Source organism: Pteropus vampyrus, unplaced genomic scaffold (genome assembly GCF_000151845.1).
Source record: "Pteropus vampyrus isolate Shadow unplaced genomic scaffold, Pvam_2.0 Scaffold23, whole genome shotgun sequence".
Classification (NCBI taxonomy): Eukaryota; Metazoa; Chordata; class Mammalia; order Chiroptera; family Pteropodidae; genus Pteropus; species Pteropus vampyrus.
Window position 1 is genome coordinate 8,875,545 of NW_011888804.1, and position 20,139 is coordinate 8,895,683.

A 20,139-nucleotide genomic window follows, 5' to 3' on the forward strand; every position below is an offset into this window, starting at 1 on the left:
GTCCGCCTTCTGCCTGGGCTTGGCCGGCCGCGCTTCAGCACCTGCCGAGCCGGACAGCGCCTGCTGCATGGAGCTGCCCGCCGCGGCCGTGGACGCAGTCGGGAGTCCAGCCGCCGCTGCCCTCGTCTCCTTCCCCGGGAGCCCCGGGGAGCTAGAACTGGCGTTAGAGGAGGAATTGGCGCTGCTGGCGGCCGGGGAACGGCCGTCTGACCCCGGGGAGCATCCTCCGGCCGAGCCTGGGCCTTCAGCGGAGGGAACCGGACAGCAGCCGCCGCCCGCCCAGGACCCGGAGCTGCTGTCGGTGATCCGGCAGAAGGAGAAGGATCTGGTGTTGGCGGCCCGCCTGGGCAAGGCGCTGCTCGAGAGGAACCAGGACATGAGCCGGCAGTACGAACAGATGCACAAGGAGCTGACAGACAAATTGGAGGTGAGGAAGTCCCTCCTGGGATGGGTGGGAAGCCGGGGCTTCCCAGGCATCCGCCTGCCCGGCCCTGGGCAGCTTCTGGCGCCACTCACCTACCAACCCAACCCCACCCCACCCTTTCCTTGCTCACCCTACCTCGCAGAAAACCGTCTGGGGGCGGGGGCGGGTAAGATGGAGGGTTTCAGGTTATCAAACCACGGCATCTACTGAATACACCTTACTTTCCCACCTTGCTCACAACAAATGGGTCAATGCACAACTCCAACCGCTGCGAGCTGTTCTATGTATGCACTGTACACAGCATCTAGAATAGAGCTTACAGTATGACTAATTTATACAGCACTGAGGTGATGTCTGCACACAGAAATGAGAAAGGGAAAGCATTTAGAATATGTTCCAGGTTTTCAAAGTAGTTAATCTCTAATCAGGGTGTTAGCCTAAAGCTTTCCAGTTTTGGAGTTAAGGCCTCCAGATGCCCTTGTCTTAACTTCCAGGCAGCTCAGAGTTGTGGGAAACAAGTGCCTCTAAAGGAGCTTTATATAGCCTTCAAATACTCAGGGATTAGGAAATGTGGTTCCATTGCAGTCAGGCAAACATGTGACTGCCGGTAGTGGGTTTAATTTGGACTTCAGTATTTACGTGTATTTAAATAGTACTTTTAAGTGTTCTGGGTCTCACACACGCAATTGCATGGCCAAATGCAACCTGTGTGAACCATATTACTTTAATTATTGTTATAAATACCCTTTAATGTATCTGTAAGATTTCTGCCATGTCTCTAAACCAAAGTCTTTCAGAGCTATGCCTGTTTGTTTGCCCTTAATTAGAAAAGAATCTTGAAAGTGGTATGGAGCACCAGCATTTCTAAAAATTAGATTTAAAAAGGAGGGGGGCATCTATGGCAGGGGAGAGGAGATTGTCTTTTCCTGTCTGTAATTTACTGTTACTCGCTTTGGTTGCAACCACTTTTTTATTACAAGAGATTAGTAAAGTCTTGAACCTAGTCTGGTTCCATATCACAACTACTGGTTAAACAGTCAATGTAGATTCAGAAACTTTTCTGTAATAAGATTAAAGTGTGTCTGTAGTCCAACAATATACCAAAAGTAAATCAGGAAGAAAAAAGAAACCAGTGAATGAGTGCCCTGTGGTTCAGTTGGCCTGTTAACTAGGTCTGCCAGTTGATGAACTCCTGAGATAACTCTCTAAAAAGTGGTTTGTGAAACCTATAGGTAGACTGCCAAAAAGCAACCCAATGAATTGAATTGTTTAATTTTCATTTGAAGTAGAGGTCTAGAAATGAAAGGGTGTCTTTTTTTTAAAAAAAGAGATTCAATTACACAACTCTATATAGAAGTACTACTGCAAAGATTTATACTTGTGATTTGAAATTCCTTCAGTGAGCGACTTGATTGAAGAGACAGCAAACTTGAAAGGAACATCATATCAGTTAGTTTGATTAGTGATAGATTTCAGAGTAATCCTGATTGTGCAGTTACACACATCTTGGGTTCCATGTAGAGACATTATACATTTTTTCAACAAAGGAAAGATTTCAAAATTTTATAACAAGAAAGGTTCTATTGTAAAAGAATAAATTACCTTTGACTTTTTGCTATTGACTTGATAAACAATAATAAAATAGGTTAAAATTCTTAAACTAGTCTTTAAAACACTCACTCCTCTGCAGGTTAAAAATTCATTTAAAATTTTTGGAGCTTGGTTGCACAACAGTGTGAATGCACTTTACTAAACTGTATACTTAAAAATGATTAAGATGATAACTTTTATGCTATGTATACCATAGTCTCCCCTTATCTGAGGGGAATATGTTCCAAGACACCCAGTGGATGCCTGAAACCACAAATAGTACCAAACACTATAAGAACTATTATTTTCCCTATACGTACGTAACTATGTTAAAGTTTAATGTATAAATCAAGCACAGTAAGAGATTAACAACAATAGTAAAATAAAACAATTAAGTTGAAAACTTTCACCTTTTCACTTCCAGTAAACACTTCACGGTTTATCTGGCATATCCGAATTGCCAGCATTACTACTCTTGCACTTTGGGGCCATTATTAAGTAAAATAAGGGTGACTTGAACACATGCTCTGCAATACCACGACAGTTAGGTCTGATAACCCAGAGGGCTACCAAGTGATTGACAGCATATACAGCATAGATATGCTGGACAAAGTGATGATTCACTTCCCAGGAAGAACAGAGTGGGAGGGTGCGAGATTTCATCCCACTACTCAGGCGGGAAATTTAAACTTGTGAATTGTTTCTTTCTGGAATTTTCCATTTACTATTTTTGGACTGCAGTTGTCTGCAGGTAATTGAAACAGGAAAGTGAAACTGCAGATAAGGGGGGACTTCTGTCCTTTACCACAACTTAAAAAATAACATTTTTTAAATGCTTATTTTTAAAAAGCCAAATACAATCATTCCTGAAGCTGAATGATGGAAGGTTCAGTTATACTGTTTCTTCTAGATATGTTTGAAAATTATCGTTAAATTTTTTAAGTTTTTTAAAATAAAACATACATTGACAAATATTCTTTAAAGACGTCATTAGTTCCTTGTTAATTCTTTTAATGTTAATATGAGAATGACAAACCTGATTTTCAGGGGCCTATTTCATTTGATACCTGCAAGTGAATTTTCCTCGTGTATTTTTTAAGAGGCCAAGATTTTAGAATGTCTACTTAGACAAAAAAATACTTTCTAAAGTTTAACATAGCTACTCTACTATAATTTCAATTAAATTAAATAGTTAGAAGTAGAGAATCAGCTCTTACTTCAAAAAGCATTTGTAATTTTCCACAAACTGTCAGACAGTGGAGTCAAACACATTTTCTCACAGGTTGGTTTGAAAGATAAACACGAGTAGATTCTGAGAGAATGTTGATTTAACTATTAAGTGATGAGACTGGTTTTGTTTTGGTCCCATCTGCTCCCTTACTACTTCAGAATTGGCTAGATTTACAGAAAAATTGGAAAGATGGTACAGAGAGTTTCCGTATGCCCTGTAACCAGTTTCCTCTGTTATTGACATCTTATATTATGATACATTTGTCATAATTAACAAACCAATACTGATATGTTATTATTAACTAAAGTCCTTAGTTTATTCAGATTTCCTTAGCCTTTACCTAATGTCTTTTTCTGTTCCAGGATTCCGTCCAGTGTACCACATTACATTTACTTTCCATATCTTCTTAGTCTCTTCTCCGCTGTGACAGTTTCTTGGACTTTCTTGCTCTTGATGACATTGATAGTTTTGATATTTTTTTCTTTTTTTATAATTGACGTACAACAGTATATTAGGTTCAAGTGTAGATAGTAACTTTTAAAACACCATATAACCCCAAGAAACAAGGAATAGCGTAGACAGAGCCTGACCCATACATACACTCGCTGATAATTCTGCCTAGAGTTTATTGGTTTTACTTAGCACTTAATTGGAAATATAATTCTAAAAGAAACCTTTCATTCTTCAAAGTAAACAAAGGGCTAAATTCTGTGTGTTTATTAATAGGAAAGTCTTGATTATTTTTCAGAGTGTTGGGAAACCTGAATTAGGAAGTTTGTCACATCTCCAAAGAAATGTAAGGACAGAATAGATTGATCAGCACCACCTGTCCTCAAACCCTCCCCTCCAAGTGGAATGGATTGTTTTAGTTGCTTGGTTGGGCTGTTCACTAACAGCTGTTTGCTGAATATTTTTAAGTCTCTCTGTTCTTTTAGAACACAGCCTAATTTATCTGGCCTCTCAGTAACACTGTGATTACTGAGTTCTTGCTGTTGCCTTCTGCTCATTCTTTTCCATTTTGGAAAAACTCAAAACCAAGAATCACAGTTTTAGGATTGCAATTAGCATTTGTTTCCGCATTTTACCTTTCTGAGGTATCTCCAGTGACTAAAACATCCTCATTTTGGAAGTTTAGCAATCTGAGAGAAGCATAGATAGAGCATAATATTCTCATGCTGAGTAGAAGTCCCTCTCTTGTCATTCTTTTTGCCACATACTTCAAACTGAAGCTATACAAAGTATAATGTTAATGTGACTTTTTCAACAGATATACTAGAGTGGCTATATCCAAGTGAATTATTCTCTTAAAGTGGTCAGTTTGGGAGGTTGTACATTTATTTCTGTGAAAACCGCCTTTGCTAATGTGCTCAGAATTTTAATTTTGGGTAACTTTTTATCTTTTGGCACATTCTTCGGATTGCTCTATCATGGCAAATTTTCATCTTTGGGCGGTAAATTCGACTTTCAGAAACATTCAGAAGTCACCCGGAACAAAGTAAGGGGAATAAGATAGCAGGATGGAGTGGAATAATCTTTTTTAGACATATCTCAGATGTGAAGTAATTGAAGTAATGGCACTGATTTTCTTGTATAATTATACACTGGCCCTTAAGGCTTTACGAAAGAATTATTCCAAAAGATGTTCAGAAAGTGAGAACTCTGATAGAATAAGAGCATAGCTTCCTTCACACAATCTCAGTGCTTGATATCAACCTTCAATGCATCAGGATTTCCTGTAGAACAGATAGATAGATAGATAGATAGATAGATAGATAGATAGATAGATAGGTAGATAGATGGATGGTAGATGAATGCATGCCTAGACAGCATCCCATTCTTAATTGAATCACAGTTGGAATTGGGGTTCAGGTAGATATACTTTGGACAATTATACCAGAGCTTTTCTGAGAGCACCAAAAGTTGAGGGACCATTGCTTTAACATATTTCATACACTCCTTGAAGTATAGGCTTGGCCTTTTTTGTACATACTGTGCTTTTTAAGTAGGAGATTATACTTGCCTCTGAAAAGAGGCATCCATATTTATGTCACAGAAAGGAAAAGATGTTCTTATTTCCTTCAACCCAAAAGAATCCTTTTCTATTGAGCTGCTACTTCAAACCATCTGTACTTTTCCTGCATACCATTTGTCACACACAACTTATTGCTTGTATCAGCCTCTCCCACTAAAATGAAAACTCCACAAAGGCAACTGTTTTGCTTATCACTATGTTCCCAGTACAGTGGCTGACGCATAGTAGGCACTCAAGAATGAATGGATGGATCAGAAATAAATATGTAAGACTGATAGGCCATGATTTAAAGTAGGCCTGAATCTGAACTTCCCTTGATGATTTTGAAATGCAGTGTTATATATAGCAGCAAATATTTATTGAGTTGTGATTTGAGCAAAACAGTTAAGTGATTTAGACACAAATTCGAGCTCTGCCATTTACTAGTATTGACCTTGAGCTTGTTACTTAACCTCTTTTCTTCTGTTGCCTTGTTTGCAAGAAAAAATAGTTAATATGAAGGATCTCTGGATTTCTTTTTGTCTCCAAAAATTCTGTGATTCTTAGTACCTAGTGTTATGCCAGATCTTATAGATGATTTCAAAAGAAGCCTTCTTAAGGAGTCATTGTAAGTTGTTTAAATGTATAGTTTACCAATTGATTAGATGATTTGCTAAATTTCAATTGAACTCCTGTCTAGAACCTCATGCCCAAAGTCAAGAATAAACATAACATTAAGTATTTTCGGTAGGAATGGCATTCTCTGAAACCAGCTCCTTCCCTACTCTGGAAGAAAGGAATATTTCGTTACTAAAAAATGGGCCACTTTTCCTATGTGGCAGTGTTTCGTTGTGCTGACTGACTTGGGAAAAGAACAGTTAGGAGAGTGTGAAAGAGAAAAAAAGAAAGGCTGTGGAATTTTTAACACTTTTTAAATCCTCTTCACTTTTCACCCAGCACTTAGAACAAGAGAAACATGAGCTCAGAAGACGATTTGAGAACCGAGAAGGAGAGTGGGAAGGGCGTGTGTCAGAGCTGGAGAGTGATGTGAAACAGCTTCAGGATGAGTTGGAGAGGCAGCAGGTTCATCTGCGAGAGGCAGATAGAGAAAAATCGCGGGCTGTCCAGGAATTATCAGAACAGAACCAAAGGTTACTGGATCAGCTCAGCAAGGTGAGTCATAAGTTATACCATTAATTTATGGAATAAAATATTGAAAGTTGAAACAGAGCTTCTGTATAATGTCAATCATGTATATGGTAAGAGTAGTTGTAATTTTTGTTGCTTTTAGTGTTATATCAACAAGTTTAAGTATTTTTCAACTACAAGAACTTTAGCTGTGCCAAACTAGGAGTCTGGAGCCAAGACCCTTGCTTGTCATTAACCAACTATGAGACTTTGACAGTTACTTAACTTGGGAATTTTCTAATTTTTAAAATGAAAGCATTGTGCTTAATGATTTCTGCGATTCCTTATGATTCTGTTACCTAGAGAAAGTCTGTCACTGGTAAAATTAATGTGTTTAGTTCAGATATTAAAAGGTGCTGTTTTTAAACTGAAGAGCTTAGGGAAATTTTCTAGAGCAAATAATTTTCATTGATGTTAAATTTATGAATGTACGTTCTTTCATATTATTTAAATAGGAAGGGAGGTATGTGTATCTGTTTAAAATTTGTTCTCTATTTCCACATCAAGTAAAAATTCTTTACTTGTACTTTTATAGGGTGATGTCATGAAAGTATTAATTAACCAAGGTCAAGACTATAAAATCATTGCAAAGAAGGAGTTTGAGGGTTGAATAAGTGGAAATCTAATTTAAATACAGAACATACCTTTTTAACAAATGCAGGAATGTTGTTAATGCCCTGGTCTCTTAATCCACCCACTTTTGAATTAAGAGCTGGATTTACTGTTGTACCTCAATCCTTCTTATGTGTTGAAAATAAAAAACTGTTAACTCTTCAGTTACCAGAGGAACAAAGAACTTTTATTCCGAGGTCATCTCTAAGCACTGATGTTCTCATGGGAGTGCTGTCCTTGTCTGCCTGGTTAATGTTTGGTGCTTAGATCTTTGGGAAAGACTTTGCTAAAGCAGCATGTAATAAATTCTTGATGCTTCTACTAATTGGATGGGTAATATTGTTTGAAGATATTTCACTAGTTTGTGTCCTGGTTGTTTCCATGGGTACTCTGATACTGGTCAAAACCTTTATGCCTTACAAGGAAATGTGAAGTAAATGCTACTACTAGAGAAAGGCAGAGGAAGAAGAAGGGGTAGAGAAAGAGAGAATGAAAGTTGGGAAAGGAGAAAGAGAGATGATGAGGGAAGGAGAGAGACAGAGAACCTGATAACTTGGAAAACAGCTGGTTGCAGGAAATATCAAAATGTATATGAAAGGTGAGAATTCAGGTGAGAGGCAAATCTAAAGCTCTTGTCTGCAGGTTTCCCACCTAGGGAATCAAATCACCACTTGATATGGTTGGAAAGGAAGATTTGGACAGTTCTCAAGAAGTCATTTACAGGGCCAGCTCAGTAACATCATTTCTGACTCAGTTCTAAAACCATTTTCAGCAACTTAGAAGGGAATCTGTTTCCTTATAAGATTTTACAGGTTTTTGAGTCATCATTCATTATTTATGAACAATTAAACTAACCAGATAGGGCTGGCCAGATTAATTTATTTGTTCCAAAACATTTATTTTATACTTATTCTGAGCAAATGTTTCTTAATGGAGAGTTGAGAAGGGAATACAACAAACTAGAACAATTAAAAGAGAAATTACTTCTTGAGGGCTAAGTTCATTTTACAAAATAAGTCTGCTTTCTGACCTGGTGAAAAATAAGTGGCCAAGAGAGATGAAAGGAGAAAGTAAACGTCAGCATGACGTAGCGAAAGAACACAGAGCTTAGAATTTAGAGGCATGTGGAATTTTGACTGTTTCTCAGTAACTGGGTGACCTCGTTTGTCCCTCACTTTCCTTATCTTCAAAATTGGGGTGAAAAATTGTATCTCATGCAGGTACTGAAAATGAGATAATGTGTTTATGTTAGAGTATGTGAAGGTAAAGGATTTGTTTCAGGGTCGATGGTAATTTACTAATGCAAGTGTCTTTATAGTTGAGGTTCCTTTGCCTAATTTCTCTGTAGAAAATCCTGATAAGCTGCTCCCAAAAGAATATAGGAGGATAACATTTCCACTAGATCTAGATTCTTCTTATCCTGTCTGGCCTTGAATGTAGGCCCTTAGTGAGTTTTGTGGCTTTTTTCCCGTTTCTCTTTTTAAACAGGACAAGCCCCTGGGGTTTCCATGAGCAGCCAGATTAGATTGCATTTTATTATCATTTTGTTAACTGAATATTCAGGAACTAAAAGAGTTGAGTAGTCCTTCAAAGTGCATTAAGGTTCTCCTAGAACAAGAAAACAACCATAAGTAATAGAAGGCCATACTTTTCCTACAGTGTATATGATGTATTTTTATAAACATGAAATGTGTATTATCTAAATATAGTACAATACTTCTGTGATGCTTTTGTCCAAAGTATTTTTAAATGTATTTCCTTTGCTGCTATGACCTCTAAGATTCTTTTTATTTAATAACAGCTTTATTGAGATATAATTCACATACCATAACATTTACTTTTTTAAAGTGTATAATTTAGTGTCTTTTAGTATATTTACAGAGTCGTGCAACCATCACCACTATCTAATATTAGAACATTTTACCTCCCCAAAAAGAAACCCTATACACATTAGCAGTCACTGACCCTGGCAGCCACTAACCTACTTTCTGTCTCTATAGATTGGCCTATTCTAGACATTTCATGTAAATAAAATCATACATATATATGACCCAATGTGACCAGCTTCTTTCCCTTAGTATAATGTTTCCAAGCTTTATCTACATTGTAGTTTATTTCAGTTTTTCATTCATTTTTATGGCTTAAGAATATTCTGTTGTATGGGTATAACACATTTTGTTTATCTATTCATTACTTGATGGACATTTAGATTGTTTTTACTGTTGGTTATTATGAATAAGGCTGCCATAAACATTCATGGACAAGTTTTTGTGTAACTAAGGTTCTTTTCAGCTCTAAAATAGGGTACTGGAAGCATAAGTATCTCAGGAGCTTCTGTATCCTAATTATGATGAAGAAAAGGAGAAGCATTGTTCTAATTTCATAGCTGGGAAAACTTGAGGGACAGAAAGATATGTGACTTGATTAAGGATCTTCCAATTCAAGACTGTTTAGAGTTCCTGTGCCTCAATTTCAAATTTATGTGGCAGCAATTAAAATCATAGGCTTTAAAGCCAGACAGCCCTGGGACCAAATTCTGCTATTTACTAGCTGGGCAAATGTGGAAAGTTTTTCACCTCTTTTAACCTTAGTTTCCTCCTCTGTATAATGGAGATAATTATATTACTATTACCTGATAATGTCATGAGAACTGAGTGAGATAATGTATGTAAAGCTCTAACCACAATGTCTAGCATATAGTAAATGTTCAATAAATGGTAGCCATCGTTATAATTACCATAGCCTCATCATTTAGGTGGGATTTCTGCATCTGTCAAACACCGATTCTCTAATTTGAGAGCGGAAGAAACTGAATGTTCCCAGCACGTAGCATTGAGTATAAATGTTTTGTTTAGTAGTTAAATCTCTATGCAAAAATATTTGTGTAAAATCAGTTCACTTACGAGTTGAGTCAGGTTTATTCTGTGGCACCTAGTATCCCTTGGACACTGCTGCATGTAATCTGAGGACACCTTTATCCCGGTTTATTTGTTCATTTGGACAAAATGCCCTCTAAATTCTCTTTTAGCTTCTAAGATCCTATGAGTCTCATTTCTGTGAAACTCAGGCTCACATATTTGGAGAAAGTGTAATTCACTTTCTAAGTTAGAAAATAACACCACAGTGACATTGACAGTGGGGTTTAATAGGACATATTAGACACGTATCCTAATTATATCAAAAGTGGAAAGACTACAATGGGCCTTGCTCTCAGAAAAAGGAGAGGAGAGACATGGGTCATGCTTGTTGCCTAAGGAGAGTATCTCCTTATGGAGCTTCAGACAGAGTTTTGTGAGAATCCTCCTGATACGTAACTCAGTACTTTTTACTGGCATTACAGCAGAAACCTTCAGAGCCCCCAGATGATTTTCTCTCCGACAGCAGCAGCAAAGATATCAGAGTTCTGATAAGTGCTAAGAATCCTGAAGTGATTATTTACTAATTTAACCAGCTACAGCTTATAATACAGTTTAGACACTGTGGAAAGTTCTTGTATTCTGCATTTACAGTAGGAAGCCAAAGCAGTGATTTCAACAATGTAGAAACAGTCTCATTCATAATAATAACAATATCAGTAATAACAAGTTTCTTTTTAGCCATTTCAGTCTTCAGAGGCAGTTGAAATAAGTTGTTATTCTCAAAATGAATCTCAGTAGTGTTAGAAACCAGTAGGAGTTAAAAGAAGGCATTTTTCACAGTACTAATAAAACACTGCTGACATGTTCTTGAAAACACTAAAGTCAGACTTGAGTACCTGTTCACCAAAGAATGGGAAAAACAATTGATTTCTTCTAAAAAAAAAGAATGGGATTTCACATTGCTTTAGGGACTTCTAAGGTTTACCTCCTCCAAAATACATAGCTCTAGAGTTTGTAGAAACTGGCTAGGAAATTTTTTTGCACTTTTCCCTGCAATTTAATACATGCTATATCAGTCACAAAATATCTTGCCATATTATAAAAGCAAGACCTGTTTTTTGCATTTAGGGCTTTATCTAGAATTTATTTTTTAGTATGATATGACATAGGAATCCAGTTATGTTTTCTATAGAGATTACTGTCTCACCACTGTTTATTTCCCCCATGGATGTCTAATACTCTGTGGATTTTTTTAATGAAAAGAAAAATCCAAACATTTGCTCTTGACTGAGAACCAAAATAACTTAAAATAAAAATTGTAGAAGCCTATAGAAAACTGTATTCATTTGCTAGGTCTGCCTTAAGAAAGTATCCCAGTCTAAGTGGCTTAAACAACAGAACATTATGTCTCACAGTTCCAGAGGCTAGAGGTCCAAAATCAAGGTGTCATAGGGTTGGTTCCTTCTTAGGGCTATGAGGGAAGGATCTGTTCCAGGTCTCTCTCCTTGGCTCGTAGATATCTACTTGCTCCCTGTGCCTCTTTCTTTTATGTATTTCTGTCTCTATTACCAAATTTCCTCTTCTTGTAAAACACCAGTCATATTGCAGTAGGGTAAAATCTATGACTTCTTTCTAATTTGATTGCCTCTATAAAGACTCTGTCTCCAAACAAGGTCACATTCTGAGGTAATGAGGTTTGGACTTCATCATAGGCATTTCCACCCATAACAATAACTGTTTTTCAGGTTTGTTTGTTTGTTTGTTTGTTTGGGGGGGGGAAGGCGGGCCAACAGGTCCAACTCTTGGATCTTAGTGCTGTCTGTAAGAGGTGTTCACAGTGGTACCACTTTCCTTGGGGATTCCATCCACTCAATGACATATTTACACATCAAAGACACTTGTCTATGACCATACAACTAAAAGTTGCCACGACCAATTTGGAGAGATTTAGAACCCTTAATTTTATTCTTTGAAGAAGTCACAGATCCACCTCTGTCATCACTCTCCCTTAATGACTAATTGGCATTCTGTTCTTTGGAGTAAAATAGTAAAACCTTTATTATTTTTTAGATCTTCTTTAACGAACATTCGGTTTTTACTAATTGAGGATACAGTGGGTAACAAGACCTCTGTGGTGTGAAGCTAGCAAGAAGAGATATAAATAACTAAACAAATCCACAGGAGTTACAGTGAGTACTTTGAAGAGTGATGTGATGGCAAATGACCAGAAAGCAGAGAGCACCTTTAGAAAGGGTAGGTAGGGAAGACTTCTCCAAGGAAATAACATTTGAGGTGAGACTTGCAGGGAGGAGTCAGCCACAGAAGAGCCGGCAACAGCAGTCTTTGATGGATACTGTTAGATTGTAAATTCTTTGAGAGCAGGGACCACATCTGGCTTGTTTATTGTTACAAACATGTATCTAGCAGAGTGGGCACTCAGTTAAAAGATTGTGGTTGTTATTTTTGTTAAGTGACTCTCTAAGGGGCCTAATAAAGAAATGTTTAGAACTATGTATTACTTTCTGAAGAATACACTATCCCTCCATGCACTCTTTAGAAGAGCACTCTAGACTCTCAAACTCTTATACTATATGTGTGCTATTTGAAAACCAATGTCAAAGGGACTGTGTATATCAACACTGTGATAGGGAAGCTGTAGATAATGGGGACTTAGTTGCCTAGGGAGCTAGTGTTGTCTTCATAGATACTCCTAGAATTTCGTAAAAACCCAATCTTCCATGAATTGAGAAGAGTGACTGCGGAATGGACAGAGCTTTTGTATACTGACTTAAAGCCTGCCTTGTGCTGTTTCTCCTCCAGTGGTCTGTGAGTTGGTCAATTACTGAGTGACTGATCCTGTAGTCCCCTGACCTTGCTGATGGAGATGGAAAGAGTATTTTCGTTTTTACAAAAAAAAAAAAAATCTTGTCTCATGGGAGGGTTGGTCATTATTTGGGTTTGGATATCATCATGGCTTTCTCCTTCCTTACAGGGAGCATACACTCTGGACAAAAGAACTCCCTGTCTCCAACTGCCTGTCATCTATTCTTGAAACCCAAAGTGGTCTGTAGTGTGGAGAAGGAGGCAGTTGGAGGTTCCCCTTTGGGAAACTGCATAGTGACTGCTTTTGAACAGAATCTCATCGAGAATGTATAATTGCTCCATGTGTAGCCCTGGTTGCAAAACTCTTGAGAATTCATCTTAAAATAACTACTTTTCCCCTTCTTATTATTTGTTTCAATACAGCGCTGTATTCTTAAAGCTTTTATTTCCGAGTGCCCTTCATATAAGTCCTTTCCCCCTTTATTGCAGCTCTGCAAGTATCTCTAACACACCTCTCTCTGATTCCTCACATCCAAAATTGTGGTCCTGTGCTTAGTCACTGCAACTTTGGATATTGCTATTTAAATAGACTGAAGGGAGAAAATATATTTGGGACAATATACAAAAAAGGCTGTTTTAAAGGCTAGATAAAGCCAAAAAAGGTTGTTACTGTAGAATCACAGATAGGAAGGGGGATAAAAAGAATTCAGCAGGAAGTTAGGCCTAGGCCAAGGCCAGGAGAAATCAAAGCTTGCATTTTAAACTAGAAGGGCTTGGGCCAAGAGGTACCTGGAGGAATAGTCTGAAGATTGGTGATGGAGAGGTTGAAATAAAGGAACAAAGATCCACTTGTAGTTCAGGTGACGCCAGACAGTTTGAAATCCATGTCTACGAAAGCTTGGTACCCAGTGGGTTGTTCTTTTGTGAAACTTGGTTTATTTAGCTGAGATAGGGGTGGCTTTTTAAGGAACTAAGCTTTTCTGAATATCTCTTACTAGTGAAGATATTCTTACTTAGAAATTCTGATTTTGCCTCTGCCCTGTTTCCACTCATAGTTTTTTAAATTAAAAAATATGTATACATTGTTTTTTCCGATGGCAAAAAGAACTTAGGTTCATTGTAAAATAAAATTCAGACAGTACAGAAATGTTTGATGTAAAAAGTCCCCCATGATCCTCAATCAAAGAAAATACTAGGCAGGTTGGTGGTAATTATTTTGTATTTTTTGTATATCATATACACACACGTGCATAATTTTTCTATTTCCTTTGTTTTTTTCTTTTTAAACAAATTGGTTTTGTTAAAGTTTTTGACTTATTATCTTTGACCTTTTTTCATATTTTTGATGATTGTATATAGTCTTCCATGTACATGTGGATGTACCATAGTTAGTGTAACCATTTCCTGTTCAAGAGCTTGTGTTACAGTGTAATAGTGTTACAGATACTTCTGCAGTAAACATCCTTATTGATGTATCTTTGCACTCTCTAATATTAGCATTTCTCTAGATGGATTCCTAGAAGTGGGATGTCTAGATCAAAAGTGTGTACATTTAAATTCTTAATAGAATTATCATATTGCTCTCCAAAAATATTTTAACAATTCATACTCTTCCTAACATTGAACTTTATCAAGGCTGAAAAACCTAGCATTCTGCATGTGTACATAGTAAAACTAAACAAAACTGAGGTGATTTTCATTACAAAAGTCAGGATAATGGTTATCTGAGGAGTAGGGAGGGAGTAACTGGGGAGGTCGTCATCATGGAATAGTGCTTGAGGAGGAGGCTTTGGGGATGTTCTACTTCTTGACCTTGGTCTGAAAGTCATAGGTGTTTGCTTTACAATTGTTTGTTAAACAATATATATATGTTTTATATATTTGTATTTATATATGTTATATTTTGCAATAAAAAATTAATCATTCATTCAACAAATATTTGTGATTTGTACCTACTATGTCTGTAGGCACCATTCTGAGTAACAAAAGTACTGTAGTGAGCAAGACAAATTCCCTGTCATAAAATAATACAGGAGATTTGACAGTAAAGAAGGAAATACATAAAAAATACAAATTAGTTAGTGCTAAGTGCTATGAATAAAATAAATCCAGGTAAGGGGGAGAAAGTGGTAGCCGAAGAGACAACTCAAGTTTTGGTAGGGTTGTCACAAAGGAACCTTTGAAGAAGTGAAGTTTGAGTAGCCACCTGATAGACAAAAAGGAGTGAAAGAATGTTTCAGGCAAAGAAAATAGCCTTTAAAAGCCTAGGAACGAATGGCAAGCAGGCCAATGTGACTGGGGCGTAGTCAGCTTGGGAAGATTGTAGGAAGGAGGTCAGAGGGTAATTCACTACCAGATTATGTCATGATACATAATCTTGCCAGTTGTGATACAGGTTTGGAATTTTATTGAGTGTGCTGTGAAGCCAGTGATATGTTTTTGGCAGGGGAGCATCATGACCCGATTGCTAACTTTTTAAAAGATTACTCTGGCTGCTATGGGAGAGTGGATTATAGGGGCCAGGTGTGGAAGCATGGAGGTCAGGGAAGAGGCGACTCTCCAAGGGGAGAGTTGATGGTAGCTTTGATCATGGAGGTGGTGAGAAGGGATAGATTGGGTGTGTGTTTTGAAGGTAGAACCAGCAAGACTTGTTCATGGAATGGATGGCTGTGAGAAAGGGAGTTAAGGAAAGAAAAATAAAAAATGACTCTTAGATTTTTGTCTCAAGCTACTGGAGGAGTAGTGGCATCATTAACTTGAGAGACCAAAGATTCTCAAGAGGAAGAGTTGATTGGGATATAAAATTGAATAATTGTTTTTGGACTGTTAGATTTGAGCTACCCTTTAAACATCCATGTTAGTTTCACTTAAGTAGAGGGATAAGAATTCTGTGGTATTGAGGTGAAACGTTGGCTTAAATTTCCCATCTGAGAGCTCTGTCTGTACCTGAGATTCTGTTCTAGTACCTTTAGTTAGGTTGTCACCCAAGAATTTACTCAAAGTGACTGAAGTGTATTCCAATGAGTGCCTACTCCCTCCGCCCCCACCACTGACTTCTACCCTCTGCGATCCCCCGTCTCCTTCTCACGACCTTACACTCTCAACTCAGCTCTTGAGTTGTCCTCTGTGAGGTGACATGTGTAGGAGGAAGTCGATGCTGTTTCCTGCCCGTTTGGAGCTGTGTTCCTCCATCAGCCTCAACTGATGCATACAGCATGCATACAAGCTGGAGCTCATCTTCCCCTGGAAAGGCTAATTTTCTTCTGAAGTGTAAACAGATCCTGGTTCTTTAAATAAGCTCATTTGGGATTAACAGCTCTGCATCTGGTACACTTTTTGAAGCACATTTTCCCCAAGTTTCTTTCTCAGGGTTAAAGGCTTTAAAATAGTGGCCATTAGTGTCACAGTTGTTCTGCCTCTGGTGGGTGACGCATAACCGTTTTTGTTTGTAGGACATTTTACAGTGAACAACAGCTGTTTATCAAAAGTAGTTTTAATTTCTGAATCGGGTTTGTTCGTTTCTTTTCCATTTGGGGTGGGGATTGAATTATTTTAAAGTCAGTTTCATTTACAGGTGTTGTGTTGTAGAAAAAAGACATGGCAGTTATTAGTCAGCCTATCCTCGAAAGAAGTTATGAAAACAAGGTTATTTCCCAACCAAATAACAGTAATTCAAATTTCCAAAAACATTCATATATGGTATCTCCTCTCATCTCATTACTACTCTGTGACAGAAGTAGTGATAATTATTCTTCATTTGACAGATAAAGAAACTGAGGACTAGAAGTTTAGTGGCATTGCTTGAGGCTTTGCACTGGTTACGGGTTAACCACTGGTTTGAAAATTGGTTTTTATACATTTTCAAAGATGGGTAGTCAATTGCAAATAAAATCTCTCATGTATTTCTATCTCGTTGGCTTATTTTTTAGGTGATATTTGCTGGGTGTTATTGCTTGGATTCTCCTTAACTTCAGAATCGCTGAGTAAAATGAATCCAAAGGTTTGGGACCTACTTTTGACAGTTTCTGTTTGTTATGTCAAGGGTGTGCTAAAAGGATTGAAAACAATTTGTTGAGAGGATCACTTCAGCAAGAACAGAAAAGGGGCTTTTTTTGCATAGGGGAGCTCTCTATGAAGACAGAATTTCCAGCTTTTTTCAGATTGGTAGTATTGCTAATTGGTAGGTTAAACACATTAGGGTGGTAATTGCTTATTCTTTCATCATATGGGTGGTTTTATTGGTAGATTTGTGTCTTGATTATCTGAGCCTGTTCCTGTTTACCTAGAGAGCCATGCCTGTTGTGAGGTGGGGCCTCCAAATTTTGTACCTGGCAAATAGGTTGCAGGTGGTAGAAAGGTTGGCGTTTACTGACAGAAAAAAAAATTGGCAGCAAACTCTGCACTCTTTTGTTACCTATGCAGATTAGCTCATAGTTCTTGCCCCTAAGTATTGTTGCCTTGAAAACTAAAATATCTGTATTCAGAGAGTAAACATAGAAGAAAAGCAGATACCGTTTTGACTCTAGTAGCTTCTCCATTGCTCTTCCTTAGAGTCCAGGACAAGAATCCAATGCTATCCTATGATTTTTGGAACTGAAAAAGAACTTTGAGTCTGGCTGGACCAGTGGTTTATAAAATGCTTGCTTTTCAGAAGTTCTGCAAATTCAATTGTGTTTTTAAAAAATTGTAACACTCTGAAGAACCATTACCAAAATAGATACCATGCCCTCTGGAGTTAGATGCCACATTTAACAGATGCGTGAAGGACCGTTGGTACCTGTGCTTCCAGCTTAACTTGCCTTTCTGGAGATGCTGGCCTACAGCCTTTCTTGCTGTCTCTGTTAACTATTATGCTGTTTTTAAGTTGAGATGTGTAAAAACAGGTGGTATTTATAACTACTGGGTGAATAAAAACATTTGGTTTTAATACTTTTAAATCAAAAGTAAATCTACAGATACATCAGTAGTGAGTAAATCTGCCATTGTTATTCTTATCCTCCAGTTTCAGATTGTTTTGTAAAGGCCTCATCGTTCTTACTGGCTCTATATTTTATACATTTAAATTCATAAAATATTTAACATTAGTAAATATTACCTTTATCTATATACATTTATTGAGCTTCTCGTAAGTTTTCATATGGAAAAGGTTTGTGCTCCCAAAAAAAAAAAAAAAAAACCCCACTTAATTTGGAAAACCATTGATTCTCAAACTATATTCTGAGAAGCCATAGGTCTCCAAGAGGTGCCTCAGGAACAGTTTCAGGGAAGAGCTGGTGGGTGCCTGTCTCCTCCCCCATTTTCATTTCAAACTAAGCATTTTTATGTTTTATGTATTAAAGTTCTGCTTAATATTTTATTTGAAAAAACAGGATTTTTTAACTGTGTATAAAAAAATGACTTGTAAGTCACTAATCTATTAATAAATAGTTAAGGAAGCGGAGGCCCAGGGAAATTAAGTGATTTGCCAAGTATGCAGTACCAGTGTTTGCTGCTTCCAGTGGGTTCTTACTGAGAAGTAAAGCCATCTCTTTGGGAGTAAATAATGTAATACAGATTACAGGAAAAAAACAAAGGAGTGGTATCCACTATTTGTAGAGCAGTAACCCTAGTGATGTATCACAGTATTTATTAATCAATACTGAAGTTTCTATAACAGATAAATCCCCAAATCTTAGTAGCTTAACAGAGGAGTTAAAAACTGGTATTCTCCGTAGGTGGGTGGCCCTCAATTCAAACAGTGATTCAGTGATCCAGCCATCTTCTTCCATCTCGTGACTCTGCCACCTTCAGCAGGTGGCTTCCAAGGTCACAGCAGAAGGGAAAGAGCCTGGCTGGTTTCTGTGGGTCATGCCTGGACATGGCGCACATAGCCTCTACTCATTCGCTGCTCAGAACTTGCTCATGAGGCCCTGCACTCAGATACAAGAGTGGCAGGGACATGTAGGCCAGCTTTGTGCCCAGGGAGAGGTCAGTTGGTGAACAGTTAACCAGTCTCAGCCATAATGGTGACAGAAGAAAGAGTCCCGGACTTTCCTTTTCTGGGCTTCAATTTTCTGAAAGACTGGAGCGGCCTATTAAGATTCTACCAGTTCTAACTAAACTGGCTGACACAGTAGTAACAGTACCGCCTTTTTTTTATACCATACACCATTCTGTCCTGAGTAGAAAAGCTGTTGGCCTTTTTGTACTCAGGTAATACCTCTAGTAATCACAGATTTGGATAAATTTCTTTGAAGCTATAACTCGATTCAGAATCCCCAAAATTAAAAACGAGTGGGTATGTTTGTCAGATTGCCTTGGGGTAGGATGGACCCATTCATGGTTATATTAGGTAGGATAAAACTATTATAACAGATAAACCCTAAGATCTCAATGGCTTTACACAATAGAAGTTTATTTCTCATTCCCATAAAGTCCAAACAGGATTCCTCCTTAAACATGGGGGTGGGGGGGTGGGGAATGGGGAAATAGCATCATGTTGTAATGGAAAGAACTGTCTGGAAAGCATAAGACTTCAGTTCTAACCTATGTTTGTCACCTACAGACCTTAAGTAAATCCTCACTCTGGATCTCAGTTTGTGTCAATAAAACAATAGGATTGAACCAGATGGTTCTTTCGCTCTCTAAATGTTCACACATATATATGTGATCTCTATTAAAAAGAAAATTCTTAAGGGGACATGCTCACATTGTACAGTATATTGTGAGCCTGGTAGCTTTGTGATACAGCCTTCTCTATGTGGAGAATATACCATCCTTCTCCGGGTCCAAGGGTGGTTTCCCCTCTCACCAAATTTCACTGCCTCTGTATAATGAGAAGTAGACAGAGGTTGAGATGATTGGTGCTACAACAAAATTTATATTCCATTCTAGTCATGACGCATAAGGTACTTTCCCCGAATACAACTAACAATGTGGGCAGTAAGGAGGTGTTCCCGTGCTTTTCCTGTTGAAAATTATGCAGCATAGTACTAAGGTTTTATGAGGCTGACAGTCCCAACTCTCTACAAATGTCAGATTTTTCACATTGCCCTAGCATTATTAGTTGCATTCAGTGCTGCATGTTTGTCATTTGCAGAACTGGAAGAATTCCCCTTACACACAGCTCTCGTCATCAGTTGCTAGGTTACAGCTTTTTACATTGTCCCAGTCTGGTGATGTTGCTATGGATACCAGTATTCTTCCTCCTGTGACACTGCTCTGGTCAGGCTCAGTGCAGGCAAGACGTAACTATGATGTCAGAGATGTTTTAGTATGTGGCTTTCTCTCTACATTAATGATAAGATCTAAAGAATAGATATCAATTTCATGTTTTCTAATATTATATGAATTAAGGAAACAAGGTATAGCTGAATCTTTGGACACACTCCATCACTTAGGACCTTTATTCCATTATTATTCT

The 20,139-nt window shown here is 37.8% G+C and overlaps 1 protein-coding gene across 1 annotated transcript in view; it reads left to right on the forward strand.

Moving 5' to 3' along the window:
- The first annotated feature begins 6 nt into the window (after nucleotides 1-6).
- Nucleotides 7-20,139, forward strand: part of BICDL1 (BICD family like cargo adaptor 1) — an 89,962-nt gene continuing 69,829 nt past the window's right edge. The window contains exons 1-2 of the mRNA XM_011355857.2: nucleotides 7-427; nucleotides 6,214-6,429. Coding sequence (XP_011354159.1) covers nucleotides 68-427; nucleotides 6,214-6,429 — 576 coding nt within the window. The 5' untranslated portion in view covers nucleotides 7-67. The remainder of the gene's footprint in view (nucleotides 428-6,213; nucleotides 6,430-20,139) is intronic.